Below are 21,981 nucleotides of genomic sequence, written 5' to 3'. Positions count from 1 at the left end.
TTCAGACATTTATTTAAATGTTGCCTCAAGCATATGACTGAACCCTAAATTACATATTAAGCTTTACTATTGTGATGTGCATTGTTTGTTGTTGGTAGATTTTCACTTTAAGGAAAATATAAAAACGGTCCATTCAGACTTTTAGAGTTTTCCACATTTTCTCTCGGGGGACACCCCTGAACCCCCATAATGTATCTTTCTTTAGTCACAAGGCCTGCTATGCCCCTTAGGTATCTAAAAGATTCAAACACAAATGCTGGACTGTTGTCATTCAGCATCAAAACTAAAATTGATTTTATATTTGAATATTCATATCAATGTGCGCTCGATTGATGAACTTTTAATTTTTTGGTAGAATATTCCCCAAACCCCACTACTTTGTCTTTGTCTCTGGGACCCCAATGTCATAATCCTTGCCTAAGACAGTTTTGACTTTTTACTTTTACAAAGTACTATTGCTGACAACTTGGAAATTTATAATAACAGTTTCATAAGATTGATTAAGCATTCCTGAAGTCATTTCATAGCTTCAGTATACTGACTACTAACACCATGTAAGTTATTGTCCAGACCTTTGCTGAGAAGGAAATGTAGAGAACGGACCTCTTGGAACTTTAATTGAATACCCCTGCTTTAGATATCGATCAGTTTCTCACCCACACTTATCATATTGCTTCTGAAGACATGAATTTAACCACTGGAGTCGTATGGTTTACTTTTATGCTGCCTTTATGTGCTTTTAGAGCTTCAGTTTTTATGTACTTATTCACTTGCATTGGAAGGACCAACAGAGCTGAAATATTCTTCTAAAAATCCTTGTTTGTGTTCAGCAGTAGAAAAAAGTCAAACACATCTTGGATGGCATAAGGGTGAGTAAATGATGAGAGAATTTTCATTTCTTGGTGAACTACCCCCTTTAAGAAATTTTTTTCACAATTGATTTCAGTTGCATCCTTTAAGATGATTTTTCCCATTTTCATTAGGATGTTACCAAAGCAGTTCATATTTATAATCAGAGTTGTGCAAGTTCCTAAAAAAAGTAACCCACTAAAGATTACTGATTACTTCTCTAAAATTTACATTGGATTACTTTACTGATTACTTCATGGGGAAAGTAATCAGATACTAATTACATTACTTTCAAGTTACTTTCTAAACTCCATCAAACCAGCAAAAAATGCTAATGTGACACTTATAGTTCTTTCAGTACTTTAATATTGACTGAAACAACAAAAATTACAGCAACATGACATAGACAGTAACTTGACGAAAGAAAGATCCAATGCATTTCCAAAAAACATAACTTTCTTATCTCAAACATGCCTAACTATGAAAACTATAGTATCTTCATATGTTTGTGTATGTGTCCTCTATCTACAACCTTCTTTGCTGAGTGGTGTTATGTACTGTATGTGTATGCTTGATTTCCTGTGTTTGTGTTCATGTGAATAAAAATAAAAAAATAGCCTATATTTATATGACCAGCATTTTATTTATTTAAATATATAGTTTCTGTAATTCAATATTTAAAAAAGAATTCACAATGTAGCATGGGCCCTGGACAGATTCTGCTTGACATTATAGGCCTATGCAGCATTTGCTGATCATAAAACACAGTGCGTCAATGTGGGATATGTGGGCAAGATACAGGACATGATGTTTCACACTAGTGTTCAGCATGTCATGGAAGTGTGATATACATAACCCAACAGCATGCACCCTTTGCATCAAGTGACATTGTAGTCTGTTTTTTTTTTTTTTTGTGTCTTTTTTTTTTTTTTTTTTTTTTTTGTGGGGTGGGGGGGGGGGTCATCCCATCCAACGATTGTTCTTTAATACTCAATAATTAATTAATAATAATACAATTACTGTAATTGTTTTTATTGCATTCACACGGTTGTAGAATACAACATTTCCCAGTGTGCATTGCTCATAGAGCTGCTGTTGCTGGTTAAAGATGGCGCTGCACGGCAGTACAGTTGAACGAGATCTTTGTTGTCACCTGTAAAAACGATGATCTGAGAAACGAGAAACTCAAAAGCCATATAAAAGCGAAGACACTCAAGTTATATCGCACTAACCTGCCTTGGCATACTTGAAGTAAAATGCCTTCTCCGAAAGCGCGGAGCAGCGCTGGGCGCAGCGGCAGTGTTCCGTGTCCCGGCGGTGGAAACGGGCGCTATGAGTTCATTTCATTGAGCCGAACTCCTCCGCCAAACCTGCTGCAGAGACAGGGCTCCGATCCCACCTCAGCGCGGCTCCGAGCCTCCGAGAGCCCCAACCGACGCCGTGGCTCGGGTTCCTCCACTTCCTCCACCGGCGGGCAACAGTTACCGGAGGAAGACTGCATGAAATTAAATCCGTCTTTCATCGGGATAGCGCTCAGCTCTCTGCTGGCGATCGACCTGTGGTTGTCGAAGCGGCTCGGTGTATGCGCCTGTGAGGATTCGTCCTGGGGCAGCGTGCGGCCACTCATGAAGCTCATCGAGATCACCGGGCACGGGATTCCGTGGCTGGCCGGTGCCGCGTACTGCCTGTATAAAAGCGACAGTGCCGCCGGTCAGGAGGTCATGCTGAATCTCCTCATGGGTAATGCGCTTCTATAGCTGGGTCTTTCTGTTAAAGTGTTCCAGGTTCAAAATAGCTTTACCACAGACAGCAATTATAAATTGCTCGTAAAAACAAACACAAATCACGTTTACAGTAATGCTGTAACAACGGAAGTCTTATGGGAAAAGGCTTTCCATAGGGGTCTACAAGTAAAAATGTGAAGCCCGTATTTTTGTTAAAGCACTTATTGATTCTTCTGTACAAAAATCGGTGTTATTTGGGCAGTAAAGTCTAAATCGTCCATTTAGCTGTGAATCTACTGTTCTAGGCAGACGAACTTCTGGTTATGCTATATCAGAGATTATTTAGTGGCTATATGTAAAAAGTTATGTCATTTCCATTTCTAGTATCCTTGCGGATGCGAAAGTTGGCGGGTCATGACATGAGTTGAAAGTTTGGATATGTAACTGCACATTAAAGTAATAGTTCACCCAAAAGGTGACAATTGTCTCATCATCTACTCACCTTCATGCCATTACAGATGTGTATAGCTTTCTTTCTTCTTCAAAATACAAAGATTTTTAGAAGAATATTTCAGCTCTGTTGGTCCATACAATGCAAGTGAATGGTGACCAGACCTTTGAAGGTCCAAAAGGGACATAAAGGCAGCATAGAAGTAATCCATAAGACTCCAGTGGATTAATCCATGTCTTCAGAAGCAATATGATAGGTGTGGGTGAGAAACAGATCAATTTTTAAGTTGTTTTTACCGAAAATCTACACTTTCACTTCCACATTCTGGTGTGGAAGTGACTTTCACATTCAGCCACCTGCTGGTCGGGGCTGATCAAATGTAGAGATTTACAGTAGAGCCTGACGATATGGGATTTTTGAGACTGGTACCAATTTTAGAGAGGGAAAATTCACCGATTTTGCACTAATATGACTATGCAACACTTTCAAGTTTTATTGGTCACATACATAACCATACACAGTACGACATGTAGTGAAATTCTTGGTACGACTTTTCTCCCCACAGTTTATGATAAAAATTATATATATATAGATAGATAGATAGATAGATAAGGAGTAAAAATAGAAGTAAAAAAAAAACACAATTAAAAAACAATAAAATAAGAGAAAGAAGAAATATACTGTATGAACAAAGTATGCATATGAATATGAAAAATCAGTACTTTGTTTAGTATCAGTCAAATGCTGACCATTTTAATAAAGAATAAAAATAAAATAAATAGCTAAATAAACATCAGTATTACTGTTTAGTATCAGTCAAATGCTGACCATAAAAATAAAGAATAAATAAAAATAAAATAAATAGCTAAATAAACATAAGTAGTACTGTTTAGCATCAGTCACTTGCTGACCATTAAAATAAATAAAAATACAATAAATAGCTAAATAAACATCATTACTGTTTAGTATCAGTCAAATGCTGACCATTAAAATAAAGAATAAATAAAAAATAAAATAAATAGCTAAATAAACATCAGTACTGTTTAGTATCAGTCAAATGCTGACCATTTAAATAAAGAATAAATAAAAATAAAATAAATAGCTAAATAAACATAAGTAGTACTGTTTAGTATCAGTCAATTGCTGACCATTAAAATAAAGAATAAATAAAAATAAAATAAATAGTTAAATAAACATCAGTACTGTTTAGTATCAGTCAAATGCTGACCATTTAAATAAAGAATAAATAAAATAAATAGCTAAATAAACATCAATACTGTTTAGTATCAGTCAATTGCTGACCATTAAAATAAAGAATAAATAAAAATACAATAAATAGCTGAATAAATATCAGTACTGTATGTTTAGTATCAGTCAAATGCTGACCATTAAAATAAAGAATAAATAAAAATAAAATAGTTAAATAAACATCAGTACTGTTTAGTATCAGTCAAATGCTGACCATTAAAATAAATAGTTAAATAAACATCAGTACTGTTTAGTATCAGTCAAATGCTGACCATTTAAATAAAGAATAAATAAAAATAAAATAAATAGCTAAATAAACATCAGTACTGTTTAGTATCAGTCAAATGCTGCCCATTAAAATAAAAAAATACAAATAAAATAAATAGCTAAATAAACATCAGTACTGTTTAGTGTCAGTCAAATGTTGACCATGTAAATAAAGAATAAATACAAATAAAATAAATAGCTAAATAAACATCAGTAGTACTGTTTAGTATCAGTCAAATGCTGACTATTTTAATACTGCTAGTCAGTTATTGGCAGGTTGTAAAACAAGAAGCATTTACACCTGCCGAATAAAGAGATAAACAGTGGCAGCGGTGTTACACTGTATTCTGTTATACAAGTTCAGAGGAAACTTTCAACGGTGGAAAACCAGACTTTTAAATATTACATTTTAAATGCAACGACTGGAATTGTTCGGTTGAAGGGGGTACCAAACTGCAAATCCTGAACAAAACAATTTGGTGAATATTTGTTTACTCATTAGCTTCCACTCAGCTGACAACAATGAAAGTAGCTACGTGATTAGCTAGTTAGCTATAAGCTTGTTGTCACGGAGAGTAAAAGATGGACTTTATTTACTTTCCAGCATTGCGTCTCACCAACTAGGTAACAACGTATCATGAAATCAGCACTCAACAGACACAATCCACCACCGCAACGTTGTCTGTTGAGCAGCAAAAAGATGCTCTGATGCTTACATGGGACGCACCAATCCGATATCTGGATCGGTATCGGCTCCGATACTGACGTTTTTAAACAGATCAGGTATCGGTCTGACCAGCCCAATCCAAATCTGATACTGTGCATTAGTCATGTTCGTTATTGTCAAGCTCAAAAAATGACAAAAGGACCATTAAAACACAAAGTAGTTCATATGACTTGTGCATTTTATCCAAAGCCACTTGAAGATGTGCAATAGCTCTGTGAATCACAAAAGGCTGTGTTTTATAAATATATAAAATGCATGCGCAGCTCCAGCGTGTTATTGAATGGCGCTGTTCTGTTTCCACACACGCGTGCCTATTTTTAGCCTTCACAACAGTGCACAATATTTGAGCGTTACTCACGAACAACATCTCAGATGTAGATGCTCAATAGTTTATAATAGATGCTCACTTATAATATGCATGTAGAACAGCACCAGAGGTGCATTTTTACCATAATTTGAATAAGCGAATTAAACTACTGTGAACTTTCCTACAAACAGACACGTACAGGACTTCCTGGAGAGTTCAGAATGTCAAAATAAAAGCGTGAGGGTTTAAAAGTTAAAGGTGTCACAGAGAGATATGAACTCAGTAGCAGGGTTTATTGAACAGATGATTGAAACAGTGATGTAAACATTGTTAGTAAATCCAGTTGAGCAGAGTGGCAAACAGCAGGTGAGTAATATCCAGACAGGGGACAGACACGATGAACAGATAACTCACAACAGTCTTATGATACTTGCAGGCAATAATGAAGACACAGGTATGTTTGACATAGTAGAAAGGTCTGGAGTCTCAGAGATACTATCGATGAGAACAGACAAAGAGTGTGTGTGAAAGCGGGGTATATATGCAGTCCTTGATTAGCCACTAATGATATGCAGGTGCGTGTAATCAGAACTCAGGGGAGAGTGAGCGCTGTGTCTGCAGTGAGGGAGAAAGAGAGAGAAAGACCGGTGGATCCGTGACAAAAGGTGCACGATTGAGATATATTACTATATATTACTGTTATAATATATTATTATTATTATTATCATTTGTTTACAAATTATAACAATATTTAAGTTGAATGGGTTCCAAAAAATAACTGTGAATGAAAAGTGAGCTGAAATCTTACAACTAAATCTCTTTAAAAAAGAGATCTGAATCCTTTAAAGTCCAGATACAAGTTGAAAACATTTTGCCAAAAAAAAAAAAAAAAAAACTGATGACTTATACTGGAATTACTGTTAATTTTGCTGCTACATTATCCAGTATACTAGTTAACAATAACGTTTTTTCTTAATAAGCTATACATTTATATTGAAATAATGTGTAGTTAGAGGTTTGTGTTTCTTTACGTATTAAAGAGTACCCCCAATTAGTTCCACACAATAATGTAAAGATATTCTAAACTGATTATGCAAAAAAAACAACACGGTATCGGGATCGGTATCGGCCGATGCTGAGATTTCCGATATCGGATCGGAAGAGAAAAAGTGGTATCGGTGCATCCCTAATGCTTACCTTTCAATCTGCTACGTTACTGACTGCACTGACAAGCTATAGCTGGCTAACAGCAAACAGACATGAGTAACATGGTTGTCAGGGACAGGTTGAACGTTATTTTAGTTATACTGAAAAGGGAAAATGATGGGGCCATGTTTTATTAACTTTCCATTATGTATTTCACAAACTAGTTAGCAACTTCCCGAGAAGACACCGCTTAACTCCGCACCGCTTAACTCCGCACAGTCAGCAGAACCACAGTCAGCTCAGCTCTGTAAACAGTGGAGCCGGAGCACGCTCTGTTGGACAAACTACGTTATGACACCAATTCTAAATCACTCCAAGCATTGTTTTCTGCATTATATGTTCTGAAAAAAAAGTTTTCATATAAGCGCATATCGGTAAACATATACGCCGATACGATATATCTGTGAAAGGCTAATATTGGCTGACCGATAAATCGTTTGGGCACTAATTTACAGTGAAAAAAGGACTTCAATAATGATCTGTTTCTCACCCACACCTATCATATCATTTCAGAAGATATGGATTTAACCGGAGTGGTATGGATTACCATTATGTTGCGTTTATATGCTTTTTTGAAACTTTTGAGTTCTGGTCACCATTCCCTTGCATTGTAAGGACCAACAGAGCTGAGTTATTCTTCTAAAAACCTTTATTTTTGTTCAGCAGAAAAAAGAAAGTCATACACATCTGGGATGGCATGATGGTGAGTAAATGATGAAAGAATTTCATTTATGGGTGAACTATTCCATTAAAAGTGTTTCATCTGGAAAGCATAGCACACGTACATCACCCAGACGTCTGTTTGATGTGTTTGTTTACATTTGGAAGACATATTTTTTTACCTTGTTTGCTCATCTGCAATACGTCTATAAGACGGATGTCAATATATGTCTCAGATGTCAGTAAGACATTCAGCAGATGTCTTTGAGGCGTTTATGATTTTGAATGTTTGTAAATCTGATCTTTTTAGGATGTTTGGTAGATTTTAATTAGATTGTGATGCTTTAAAGATGAAAATATCTGAAACAGACATTTCTGAGACGTACCTATCTGGGATAAAATATTTAAGTATTGTGGATATGTTTTTTTTTTGTTTTTTAAAGTCCATTACAGTGTTTTTGGTTTGTTTTTCAAAATTGAGGCGCAAGTGGTAATGTGTAATTACAGTGGTAATCGAGAGCATGCCACAAAATAGAGCTTACTTGTATTGAACACGGAACATTCCTTTAAAAGAGTAATTATATGATCACCGATGTCACCCTTTCATGAGCCATCATATAGACTGACAATGGTCTGTGTCATTTTTGATTTCTTGTACACTTCTGCATTCTCCTCTCTTTCTTGTCCTTTTTCAGACTCATTTCCCTCTAAGATGTAGGAAGCAAATCGATATCCACTTCCTCTCCTCCCTCTTGACCAGCTTATACACCCCTGATCTTTTTCTTTTGGATCACTCTTTCCCTCACTCATATGTTTTAATGTCAAAGGTATGTCCAGATTAAGCAGGTGTCAATTCATCTCTACTTTCCATTATTAATGTGGCTTATTGCCAACCTTATTCAAATGCAAAAGGCTTCTTGTTTGTTGCCTGTGGAGGTCTACGGTTTTATTTATCATGGATCTTGGCAGTGTTTCCAAAGAAGAAATAGAGTGATAGACATCCACTAACCAATCCCAATATGGCAATTATGTAATTCGACGGACATTCCTGTTACTTTGGCATCCCATTCACTTACACTGACTAAGTATGAACTCGATGGCCTGCTCAGCTTGCGGTAATGGAGAAGATGAAAAAGTGGTGTTGCTATGGAATTGGACAAAAAGAGAAATGAAACGATTACACTCCTGGGCTGACTGCTTACATTTGGCACTGAACCAAGTGCTGTGTGCTATTAGAGAAAGGAGAAAAAGATGTATCGGTTACAGGTTGACCAATATATCAGTATTACAGACTAATCTGTGCCTGTGCCTATGATAGTTGCTTTGAACTATCGGTTATCGGCAAAATTCAATGCCGATGGTTTTTTGTTTTTATTCCCCCTCGTTCCTCTGTTGCCGTCGCTAGAGGATTCTACATTTAGAACGGCTTGGTTCTACAGTATAACAACGACTTCTAGAAGGAAAATAAAAACAATCACTGATGCCTCGTGGGGAATTGCTACATCTAGGTCTGTCGTCATTGACGATATTCATCCATATTTTTATTCTTCGATGCGTATTTTGTGATTTGGATACAATAATCAAGTGTTCTAAATTGAAGCGAGGGCATGCAAAGAAATTGGGACCATATAAAAACGTGCCTCGTCAGCACATACATTTTGTCTCTTCGTATCTTGTGAATAATTATTAACCTTATTCCTTATTAAAGCTCAACTAGTCTATTTACAAAATTAGGATTTTTATAGCCTATATAACTATAGAGAATTGTAACAGAGCCAGGTTTGAACTCTCAATTCAAAATAAGAGTTCCCAGTGTGTTAAGGCTTGTTTAGAGGTAAAAATCCCACGTTATGCACCTAATATTCTTTTTTTTTTTTTTTTTTCTTGTTATTATTGGGATTTTGGTTGAACAATAAACAGTATCTGGGACTTTTATTATTTTGGACTCTTGTAGCCTCTATGTCTGTGCCCGGTATAGTAAGGAAAGTCTAAGACATTTTTTTACATTCGATTTTCAAAACCATCGGCCGATTAATCGGTTATCTGTCGTTTCCACCACCTTAGTTATCTGTATCGGCCAAATCCACTATCGGTCGATTTCTAGTATCTGTGTTATAGGCAGACAAATCAGATTAAGTGCTTGCTGCTAATGTTGTCTGAATGGATGATGCAGGGGATTATACATTTTTGTCATTGTATTCTCTGAATAACTCTGTTGTAATTGCAGTAATATGTCCCAAAATCCCAGCATCACCTACTTATTATCAGAGCACTATTTAAACAAACCCATAACCCTAAATATTTGACTCTTGTGTCAGTTTTTGCCTGGTGAACAAAAGTTTACAAGTGAAGTCAATTCAAGTCATCAATTTTATTTGTATTTGCACTTTTCACAATACACATAATTTCAAAGCAGCTTTATGGAAGATCATGCCTTAAAGGGTTAGTTCACCCAAAAATGAAAATTCTCTCATCATTTACTCACCCTCATGCCATCCCAGATGTGTATGACTTTCTTTCATCTGCTGAACACAAATGGAGATTATTAGAAGAATTTCTCAGCTCTGTAGGTCCATACAATGCAAGTGAATGGATGCCAAAATTTTTAAGCTCCAAAATCCACATAAGGGCAACATAAAAGTACTCGGGTGGTTAAATCCATGTCCTCTGAAGTGATATGATAGGTGTGGGTGAGAAACAGATCAATATTTAAGTCCCTTTTCCTTCACAATCACTTTCTCCTTCTGTTTTTGGTGATTCTCATTCATCATGCATATCGCCCCCTACTGGGCAGGGAGGAGAATTTATGATTAAAAAAATGACTTAAATATCGATCTGTTTCTCACTCACACCTATAATATCGTGTCTGAACACATGGACTTAACCACTGGAGTCATATGGATTACTTTTATGATGCCTTTGTGGATTTTGGAGCTTCAAAATATTGGCACCCATTCACTTCCATTGTATGGACCTACAGAGCTGAAATATTCTTCTAAAAATCTTAGTTTGTGATCTGCAGAAGAAAGAAATTCATACACATCTGGGATGCCAGGAGGGTGAGTAAATGATGAGAGACTTTTTAAATGTCTTATTGTTCCCAGTGTACAGCTTTGAGGAAAATCATGTCTTAATTTCTTATGGTCCTTAGTGAGCAAGCCAAAGGTGATTGTGGCAAGGAAAAAACTCCAAAGATGTTAATTAGAGGGAAACTCAATAAGTTAGTGGAGAGAAAAAACCTTGAGAATCCAGACTCAGCTGGGGGAGCTTACATTATCTCTCAGTTATGTAGTTTCTCACATTTCTTTATTTAACTCTCTGTCTCTTCCCTCTTTTTCAGCCTTGGTTCTGGACCTGGTGCTGGTTGGCATGGTGAAGGCCGTGGTGCGCCGTCGACGTCCGACCCATAACCGTATGGACATGTTTGCCACGTTCTCTGTGGACCGCTATTCATTCCCATCAGGCCATGCCACACGTGCCGCAATGTGTGCCCGCTTCCTATTGGCCCATCTGGTTCTGGCAGCCCCACTCCGTGTGCTTGTCCTGCTCTGGGCCACTGTTGTTGGTTTTTCTAGGGTTCTCCTTGGGCGCCATAATGTGACTGATGTTGCGTTTGGTTTCTTCATGGGCTACTGGCAATATAATTTGGTTGAGATGCTCTGGTTGTCTCCAGTCATGTTGCAAAACTCAATTGGACAGCTTGATTGAGAAGCTATGAGAACTTAAAGAGGTCTTGATATCTTAGGGCTCATTATATGGTGGATCTAGACTCATTCAATTGCTGCCAGTATGCTGGTAATAATTCCATGTTGTCAGTCAAGTTGCTTAACGTGGGTTTACTGCATTTGTTTTTGCGTCTTCGAATGTAAGATAGTAATCTCATTAATAATCTCCCAGCAATGTCCATGGTTTTAGTTTGATTTGGATTGTTAGGGAGCAGTGAATATCGATTTCATTCCTTTACTTAAAGTTATTTGTCAGTCTTCCTTTCTTTCATTACTTAATTTGTGTCAATACTCTGAGACTGGATAGATTTCAGCAGTTTTGATGAAGCATCTGGCATCATGTCCTGCCATTTTGAGGATTGGCACACATCAAGAAATTATAGGGAAGTAGTTTTAACTTTTGGGGTGGACTATGACTTCTGATATGTTTGTTAAACTGCAGGATATGACAACATCACCATTGTGATATGACACTTATAAAACCTGAAACAATAGCCATCAACTTGAAGAATCTGCCTCCATTTTTTTACACCAGCCAGAGTTTTACCTCTAATTAATAAGAAAACTCTGAATAAGTGAAACTTTAATTAACAGGAAATTTGAAAATCATGGGGTGAACTTCAGTGTGGCTCCAATGCCTTGATGATGTGCAGTGCAGTGTCCTCAGTAGAAATTTACGTGGGAGTAGTTGTGTTTGAAGTTCTGTTGAATTTCATATCTCTGAAGTTTGGGGGGGTCTAAAAAATTAGTGTGGTGCAATTTCTGGGTTTTAATGAGTATAGAAATGCTCTGTTTCATTGTTCTGTGTTTGTGTCTCAGTTAAGTGTTATAGTCATTGTCTGTATTGATATTGTATCACTTTTTATGTTTTATTGTGACCACACTTGTCCTGATAAATGTTATTGCACTTTTTGACTCAATCTATGAATCTTAATCTATGAAGTAGAATATTGTTTTTCACCTATGGTCTTTGAAACTTGGAAATGCATGATATGCTTCAAAACTGATGGCATATATTCAGGGGTATGTCCAGGAATTTTTTGCCTGGGGTGGCAAGAGTCGAGCTAAGGGTGGCATCCAGTAAGTTCGTGGTGGTATTTTAATTGCCCCCATATGTTCCCTTTGACCAAGGAAACCAAATTAAATAATTCAAGCGCAAGGCATTGTGGGTATTCCCCATAGCATTAATTTTGTACTCAATAGTTTGAGTTATTAATACTTAAAATCTTAAGTCTATGGATTTTTAAGAAAAATAAGTTCGAGGAACTTGATATTTTAGTTATCAGCTCAAAACTTGACATTTCAAGTAATGTTTAATAAAGACTTTAGAAATTAACTTGATTTTTCCAGTAATGATAACATTAGGGTTTACATTGCATGGCACTTTGATATAAAATTGAACTGAGTGATTACAATAATCATGTACCATGGTATTTACTGATATTGTTGACACTTCTACATACACTACCGTTCAAAGGTTTGGGGTCACTTGACTGAAATGTTTCTCATGATCTTAAAAATCATTTGATCTGAAGGCGTATGCTTAAATGTTTGAAATTAGTTTTGTAGACAAAAAGATATTTGTGCCACCATATTAATTTATATAATTACAAAACGAAAATTTTATTTTACATTTTTTTTTTTTTTTTTTTAAATTGATGACTTGGGCCGGATAATTAAGAAAAGCAGCCAATAAGTGCCCAGCATATAGATGGCTTTAAAAAGCATCCCAGGGTGATACCTCAAGAAGTTGGCTGAGAAAATGTCAAGAGTACTTGTCTGCAAATTCTAGGCAAAGGGTGACTACTTTGAAGATGCTAAAATATAACACAGTTTTGATTTATTTTGGATTTTGTTTATTCACAACATAATTCCTATATATCCATTTCTATTATTCCATAGTTAGTTTACTATTATTCTAAAATGTGAAAAAAATAAAAAAAATAAAGAATGAGTAAGTGACCCTAAACTTTTGAATGGTAGTGTACTTCAGAGAATGCCTTGCATATTATGGTACCATTAAATACATGTCCATGTATTTAAAAAAGTATACAAAAAAGCATTTGGACCTTATACACCGATCAGCCACAACATTAAAACCACCTGCCAAATATTGTGTAGGACTCCCTCGTGCCGCCAAAGCAGCGCCAACCCGCATCTCAGAATAACATTCTGAGATGATATTCTTCTCACCACAATTGTACAGAGCTGTTATCTGAGTTACCGTAGACTTTGTCAGTTTGAACCAGTCTGGCCATTCTCTGTTGACCTCTCTCATCAACAAGGCATTTCTGTCCACAGAACTGATGCTTACTGGATGTTTTTTGTTTTTGGCACCATTCAGAGTAAATTCTAGAGACTGTTGTGCATGAAAATCCCAGGGGATCAGCAGTTACAGAAATACTCAAACCAGCCCATCTGGACCCCCTCCAGATTGCATTGGCTTGGTCTTAAAGACACTCCCACCTGCTGGCGATGCCAATCAGAAGATGGGGACAAAACCAATGTTTTTTGGTGGTGTGTTAAGATCCAAGATTTTTGGTTGAGGGTTCAGAGTTTTATGTGTGACGTATTGGATACTCAAATTTAATTTCATTAATATAGGGGATAAATATATAAAAAATTGGGTCCTAGCCAGTGTTATGATCAGCAGGCAGGTCATCCTTAGGGGATGGAGGTCGGCTGGATCGCCCTCATTTCAGGAGTGGTGCATAGAGTTGGGCAGGGTGGCGGCATTCGAAGAAATGTCATATAGAAGGCAGGGGAACTTGAAATTGTTTAATGGAAAATTGGGCAGCTATTTGGCATATTTGGAGGGCTCTCGGGGAGGGGAAGTGGACAGAGATGTGTAGATTTAAATGTGTGTGATTTTTATTTTCTTTTATATATTTTTTTTTTTTTTTGTGTGTATTCTCAAATTGGACCATAGGGATGTTTGTTGGGGGTCAGGGATTGGGAGGGCGAAAGGGAATTATGGGGGTTAAAAGTTGAATCGGTGTATATATGTTTGCTTTTCTGTTTCATGTGTCTGAAAAGGGTTAATCAGAAAAAACCAGCCCATATGGCACTTAACAATCATCCATGCGATTATCTAATCAGCCAATCGTGTGGCTGCAGTGCAGTGCATAAAATCATGCAGATACGGGTCAGGAGCTTCTGACCCGTATCTACCCGTTAATGTTCACATCAACCATCAGAATGGGGAAAAATTTTGATCTCAGTGATTTGGACCATGGCATGATTGTTGGTGCTAGACGGGCTGGTTTGAGTATTTCTGTAACTGCTTATCTCCTGGGATTTTCACGCATCAAATATTTGTTGACAAATCCACCCCCAAAATCTAGATATTTAACTTTTCTTCATTCTCTGATTTGACTTATTTCTCCTCTGGCAGCCCAAGTAATATGTTGCTGGTGAAAGTCGTGGGTGTTTTGACTGTTCAAGACAACCATTTTGCACATTTCTCCTTTGCAATAACTGAGTTTTATCTTCATGAAAGTACAATCATTGGTCATTTGTGCAATATAACAATATAAGTGACAGATGGCAACCAATACAAATAATAAAAATGATATTTTTAAATTGCAATAACATTGTGACGTTCTGGTGATGTTTTTGTTTGCTAGAGACCATGTGTATAGCTTTTCTTTTTTCTTTTGTTTGACTGAGAGGTAATATAGAAGAGGTTTTCATTTGATATTAAGGTTTTTGGGGTTTACATTCTTCTTGAGTCAGTTAAAGTTGCTTCACCAGTTATCACTATACAGTAAATAAAAATCTTGACATTTGACCATTGTATGGTGTGTAGTAATAAGTGGCCATGTGAATTGTATTGATGAAAATCACTACAAGGGATTCAGAGCTTAATGTGGTAGCTGCTTTGACTGTTCATTATATTTGAATATGTTATACAAATTTGCAACATGTTAAATATACTTTACATTGATCATAATGTGATTGTATTTTCTAAATAAATATAAAGATGCCTTGGCTTCTTTTTTTTTTCTTTTTTTTTTTCAAATAACTATTATCCCTGAAAGTAAATCTTTAAACCCATGAAACAGAAGTAGTCTGGGAAATAAATGAACAAATAGTCTTTACAAGCTATTACAACAGCCTCCTTTTTTATTCTGTTTGATATCTGTACTCAGTCTGACTTAAAAGACAAGACTAGTGAAATAGACCGTTTGAAATTCCTTTCTGAGGCGGTTTCAGGGATGGCTTTGATTTGAGGTAAATAAACTCAGCAAAAAAAGAAACTTCCCTTTTTCAGGACACTGTATTTTAAAGATAATTTTGTAAAAATACAAATAACTTTACAGATCTTTATTTAAAAGGGTTTAAACAATGTTTTCCATGCTTGTTCAATGAACCATAAACAATTAATTAACATGCACCTGTGGAACAGTCGTTAAGACACTAACAGCTTACAGACAGTAGGCAATTAAGGTCACAGTTATAAAAACTTAGGACACTAAAGAGACCTTTCTACTGACTCTGAAAAACACCAAAAGAAAGATACCCAGGGTCCCTGCTCATCTGCGTGAATGTGCCTTAGGCATGCTGCGTGGAGGCATGAGGACTGCAGATGTGGCCAGGGCAATAAATTGCAATGTCCGTACTGTGAGACGCCTAAGACCGCGCTACAGGGAGACAGGAAGGACAGCTGATCATCATCACAGTGGCAGACCACGTGTAAAAAGACCTGCACAGGATCGGTACATCCGAATATCACACCTGCGGGACAGGTACAGGATGGCAACAACAACTGCCCAAGTTACACCAGGAATGCACAATACCTCCATCAGTGCTCAGACTGTCCGCAATAGACTGAGAGAGGCTGGACTGAGGGCTTGTAGGCCTGTTGTAAGGCAAGTCCTTACCAGACATCACCGGCAACAACGTAGCATATGGGCACAAACCCTTCACTGGACCAGACAGGACTGGCAAAAAGTGCTCTTCACTGACGAGTCACGGTTTTGTCTCACCAGGGGTGATGGTCGGACTCGCGTTTATCGTCAAAGGAATGAGCGTTACACCGAGACCTGTACTCTGGAGCGGGATCAATTTGGAGGTGGAGGGTCCGTCATGGTCTGGGGCGGTGTGTCACAGCATCATCGGACCGACCTTGTTGTCATTGCAGGCAATCACAATGCTGTGCGTTACAGGGAAGACATCCTCCTCCCTCATGTGGTACCGTTCCTGCAGGCTCATCCTGACATGACCCTCCAGCATGACAATGCCATCAGCTATACTGCTCGTTCTGTGCATGATTTCCTACAAGACAGGTATGTCAGTGTTCTGCCATGGCCAGCGAAGAGCCCGGATCTCAATCCCATTGAGCACGTCTGGGACTTGTAGGATCGGAGGGTGAGGGCTAGGGCCATTCCCCCCAGAAATGTCCGGGAACTTGCAAGTGCCTTGGTGGAAGAGTGGAGTAACAGCTCACAGCAAGAACTGGCAAATCTGGTGCAGTCCATGAGGAGGAGATGCACTGCAGTAATTAATGCAGCTGGTGGCCACACTAGATTCTGACTGTTACTTTTGGTTTTTAGTGTGATAAAATCGCTTCCTTACCTTCTGTGTAAAGTAATATCCAATTTTACAACTTTGTTGCCATGACAAAAAACAGTGTAAACCGTAAAACCCTATACAACCTAAAACAACTGTGAAAACGCTGGTTTAAACAACTTTACAGCCCAAATAATACATTATTTTTAACAGAAGAATTAATGTAAGTGCTTTTTTAAAATAAAAAGCTTCACATTTCTGCCTTTAAAATTTGGCACCATTCACTTCCATTGTAAGTGCCTCAATGTAACTTGCGGTAATCGACATTACATCACAATTACTGTCAACTGATCTTGACTTTTTTTTGTACCTGGAATTATCCTTTAATGTGGTTCTGGAATGTAAGGAGGAGGGTCTAAAACATATACATAATAGAGAAAAATTATTTGTTATTTTATGAATGTACTTTAGCTACATTTGACAGTTTACACTGAACTCTTCCTCCTTTGAAACATTCCAACTTGTACCAAAACATTTGTTTACTACCCTGTGTTTTCAGTCTTGATGTATAAATCATGTTTTGACATGTCCCATATCATGTATCAAAATGTGTTCATGGGAACAGAGCAACGTAAATGCTATGATAGACTAGACAGAAGTACACAAACATCTATTGATTTTATCAAGTATGTAGAAGAGTTTGTAAAAACATCTTTTAAGTTATGGTCCAACTTTGTATGTCATGTTTTGTTTGTTATAGCTAGTGGTGTAAAATAATCATACGTAATGGAGCTTTTGAGGCTAATGGATCCTCTTAAGTTAGTTCAGTTAGTTTGATACATTTGGTCATTTCACTTCATATTAGAGGATCTGAATGTAGATGAGCTGGTTAATTTGGAAATGGTGGAGCTCAGTGGTTTGGTGGAGAACTAATGCTGCAATGACCTGTTGGTCAAATCTACAACTTACACTGCAAACTAGAGTACATTTTTTTTTTTTTTTTTTTTGTGGTTTTCACGTTTTTAAAAGCTTAAAAAAGGACACTTGATGTTAATATTCCAAATACCTCTGTCTTAGTGGTTTGAAGAGATTTTAACCCTTATGTGGTGTTCCAGTCATTTTGACCTGGACAACCTTTTTATTTTATTTTTTTATTTTTTTTTATTTTTTATACATTGTATTTTACTTAATCCAGTTGGAATAAAATTCCTTGACTTTGTTTACATATGGCATCTAAAAACACAAACTCTTTACATTTTATTGGTTTTATTTCACTTTGTTACACTTGAGTTTCTGGTCAAAAATGACCGGCCATTGGAACTGAATGGATTAGTCTACAAAATACAGAAATATTAAGTGTTCATGAGCATCCCAAACCTTTAGTTAAGCACATATGAGGATGTGTGTTTGCACACATAAAGTCCTCAGACATGTGTGCACACAAACACGCACACATACAAATACACACGTACATCGTCTTTCCATGTCTTTTTGAGGAATTTTTCAAGATCTACTTATATTATGCTGTGTTTGGGCTCGTTTGAATCGGGATAGTCTGCTGTAAGTTACAATGTGTCATTGCCTAATTTATATGTATGTTTTGGGAAGTAATAAGGTAAAACGTGACAAAAGACACTTCTGTTTAGTATATTTATGTGTGTCTGTGGGAATTTCATACACTGACACTCACTACAGTTTGGCCTCTGAGTGAAACAAATTTGCTCATTGTATTTTTCTATTTGAGACCTTTCCAACGATATACAACACATGGCTATCTCATCTTTTTTATGGTTTTACCAACCCTGAATCTAATTGTTGTGATAACAAATTTGCAAATGATGAGATCGAAACAGTTCTTATTTGTCAGCAAATAATTAAAAAGCATTTTTTAAGAACTGGTAGGATCGAGGAGTACACGACGCCATGCAAGAAGCAGACGTGTGAGACACGAGCTCTGCGAACTTTGCTATTTCTTAAATTATTTTCATGTTATAATCCGGTGAGATTCGATACACCCAGTTACATAGTTGCTCTTTGAGGTAAACATGGCAAAGAAGTCAAAATCCTCAGACTCTGGAGCCATTAAAAGACACTTACGTGTTCAAGCTGAGGGCTCTGACGGGACTACGAGCTGGGAACTTGATTTGGATGGCACGTTGGGAGAAGAAATTCAGCGTCAACTGTCCAACATCTCGGTAATGCTGACGAGGGTTGTTGCTGACTTGGAGGATCTCGCTGTAATACGTTGATCGATTACGGCGATGGAAACAAAATTCTCTGAGTTGGTTACAAGAGTGACAGAAGTTGAAAGATGGATCGATTATCTTGAGTCATCGGAAAGGGATTTGGAATTAATTTCGGAAAAACTGGAATATTTTGAAAATATGAGCCGTAGGAATAACATACGAATTGTTGGAATTCCTGAGCACGAAGAGGGCAGAGATATGGTGAAATTCCTGGACGAGCTCTTCCCGAGTCTGCTCAACATAACAGGCCATAAACTGGAAATCGAGCGAGCTCACAGAGTCCCGGCTGGCAGATCTGCTGAGGGAGATAGGCCCCGATCAATTCTGGCCAAATTTCTGAAATCATCCGCTAAAGATCTCATGTTGTGCCAGGCGAGGAGCAAAGGAAAGCTTTCTTGGAAGAATCACAATATTTTCTTGTTCCTAGACTTTGCGAATTCGACAAGAGAGAAACGCAATCGGTTCAGGGAATGCAAGAAACTCTTACACCAACAGAAGATAGCTTTTGCACTGATGTTCCCGGCCAAACTGAGAATAGAAACGAAGAATGGTCGCAAAGTATTTACATGTCCAAAACAGGCACTCTCCTTCATAAATACATTGGAGTAAGCCATTTGATGTTTCTTATATTAGTGGACTGCCTCATGGTTGAGGAACTCTATTATCTGAGAAAGCTGGGTGCCATTTTTGTTTCTTTTTGCGTTGGCTCCGCCTAGCGGCTGGAGTTTTTGTGGCATGACTCCAAGAAACTTTTACATTGACGGAAGATCTTTTTTACACTGAAGTTCCCGGCCAGATCGAGAATGGACACTATGGACATCTTTTATAAAGTTGACGGTCTGAGTAAGTTATGGTGTATTTATTTTTTTTGCGCAGCCTCCGAGTTAGTTTGGCTCTTGATCATCCGAGGAACTGGGATGCCGGTTTTGTTTTTCGTGCTGACTCCGCCTAGCGGCTGGAGCTTGTTTTGTGGAATTACACTACTTCGGGACAGTTGTGGATAAATCTGTTTGTTCTTTGTGCTTATGCCTCCTGTTGGCTGGAGTTTGTTTTGTGGAGTATTTTTAAGGGACAGTAGAAAGATTACATCATCTGCTGCACTCATAACAGACGGCTCACTGAACAATTGTTTGTCTGTTCGAGGAAACTGAACGGCTTTATATCAGCTGGAGTTTGTTTTGTGGAGGAACACACCTTCGAGACAGTTCTGTGAATGAATCTATATGTTCTTTCTGTTATTCTGCCTGTTGGCTGGGGTCTGTTTTATAAAGTATTTTCTGTTATGTAATTTTGCCTCACAAAATTTGTGCAGAAACACCAGACTTGAATAATCTGATGGCAAAGATTTCGCGGGGGTTCTCATAGGCGTACATGTACTCTTTGAGTTTTGAGGGATTGACGCCAGTTGGCGCTGTCGTGCGTGGGGTTCTTTTTTCTGTTTGTTTTGTTCAGGGGGAAGTTTGGGGTTTGATTGTTGCATTAATGGGGAATGTGGTTTGTGTAATCTTGTTTTTGACACACAATTTTTTTTTTTTTTATTATATCAGTATGTCAAATGTTAATATGAATAAGTTGTTTCTCTCCACATGGAATGTGAATGGGTTGGGGCACCCCATAAAAAGATGGAAGGTTATTTCTTTTCTTAAACGTAAGAAATATGATATTGTGTTTCTTCAAGAAACACATCTTTCCCCGCAGGAAGCTGAAAAATTTGGTAAGATATGGGGTGGACGTGTTTACTTTAGTGCTGGTTCAAGTAAGAGTAGGGGAGTCATTACAATGATAAATAAGCATCTACAATTCAAATGTCTTAAACATATTAATGATAAATTAGGAAGAGTCATTGTTGTTTTAGGAGAAATTCAGGGGCAAATGTTGATTTTGGCTAATATTTACACACCTAATGCTGATGATCAGGGCTTTTTCATAGATCTTGATGGGATGTTGCAAGCTGCTGGCACCCCTCATGACATAATATTGGGAGGAGACTTTAATCTTTTGATGGACTCAGTCCTTGATCATAGTGAAGCAAATGTGTGAAAGCCCCCTAGAGCAACACTGACACTTCACAGGATGTGTAAAAATCTTGGTCTTGCAGATATCTGGCGACTTTTGAACCCATCTGGTAGGGATCATCAGTTCATAAGATTTACTCTAGAATAGATTTTTTTTTATATATCTTAGTCCCTCATTTCATCTGTTGTGGATTGCTCAATTGGAAACATTTTAGTCTCAGATCATGCCCTGGTGAGTTTAGAGGTGTTGCCACATACAGAGAAAAAGAAATCATATAGTTGGCACCTTAATGTGTCCCTTTTCCTTAAAATCCTGATTTCCAACAAATGTTAAAGATTGAAATCAATGTTTATATGGAGACCAACTGGTCCTCAGTATCCTCTGTGGGCGTGGCTTGGGAGGAACTTAAGGCGGTTCTTAGGGGTCGGATCATAAAGTATGCCTCATTCATTAAAAAATCCAAAACACAAGAACTTGTGGAGTTGGAAGGAGATATTAAAAGTGCAGAGGCAGAGCTGAAGCGCCGTATGTCATCTGATGGCCTCAGAGAATTGACCCGATTGAAATATAGATATAATACTATTTTGTCACGGAAAGTGGAGTTTTGGTTATTCAGGGCAAGACAGTCATACTTTGAGTCAGGGGACAAAGCAGGGAAGCTTTTGGCTAGATATATAAAGCAGAGAGAGTCTTTTTCTACCATTCCCTCAGTGAAATCTGCTGGTGGTGAAATATTTACCTTGGCCATTGATATTAATAACGCTTTTAAAGGATTCTATTTTGATCTTTATAGTTCCACATCTTCGTCTACTGATGAAGACATTAGAAACATTGTGGAACCATTAGAACTTCCTAAACTGACGACTGTGCAAACAAATTATCTTGATTCTGAGATAACCTTGGAGGAGCTTGATGAGGTAATTAAGGCCTTGCCTACAGGCAAGTCTCCTTTGCCAGTCCTGTCTGGTCTGATGGCTTTTCCTCCGAGTTTTTCAAATCTTATGCTACAGAACTGGCTCCACTTTTGTTAGAAGTTTATACGGA

General features: G+C 37.5%; 1 protein-coding gene across 1 annotated transcript; it reads left to right on the top strand.

Annotated features, from left to right (window-relative positions):
• Positions 1-1,938: 1,938 nt before the first annotated feature.
• LOC127416110 (polyisoprenoid diphosphate/phosphate phosphohydrolase PLPP6) lies at positions 1,939-15,155 on the top strand. Its single transcript, XM_051655259.1, has 2 exons — positions 1,939-2,589; positions 10,780-15,155. Exons 1-2 carry the CDS (start codon positions 2,106-2,108, stop codon positions 11,145-11,147), a joined length of 852 nt encoding a protein of 283 aa, XP_051511219.1. The 5' UTR covers positions 1,939-2,105; the 3' UTR covers positions 11,148-15,155.
• Positions 15,156-21,981: the final 6,826 nt, after the last annotated feature.

This window comes from Myxocyprinus asiaticus, chromosome 25 (assembly GCF_019703515.2).
Source record: "Myxocyprinus asiaticus isolate MX2 ecotype Aquarium Trade chromosome 25, UBuf_Myxa_2, whole genome shotgun sequence".
In the NCBI taxonomy this organism is placed as follows: domain Eukaryota; kingdom Metazoa; phylum Chordata; class Actinopteri; order Cypriniformes; family Catostomidae; genus Myxocyprinus; species Myxocyprinus asiaticus.
Note: the sequence above shows the minus strand (reverse complement) of the source record. Positions and strands in the feature narration are given on the sequence as shown.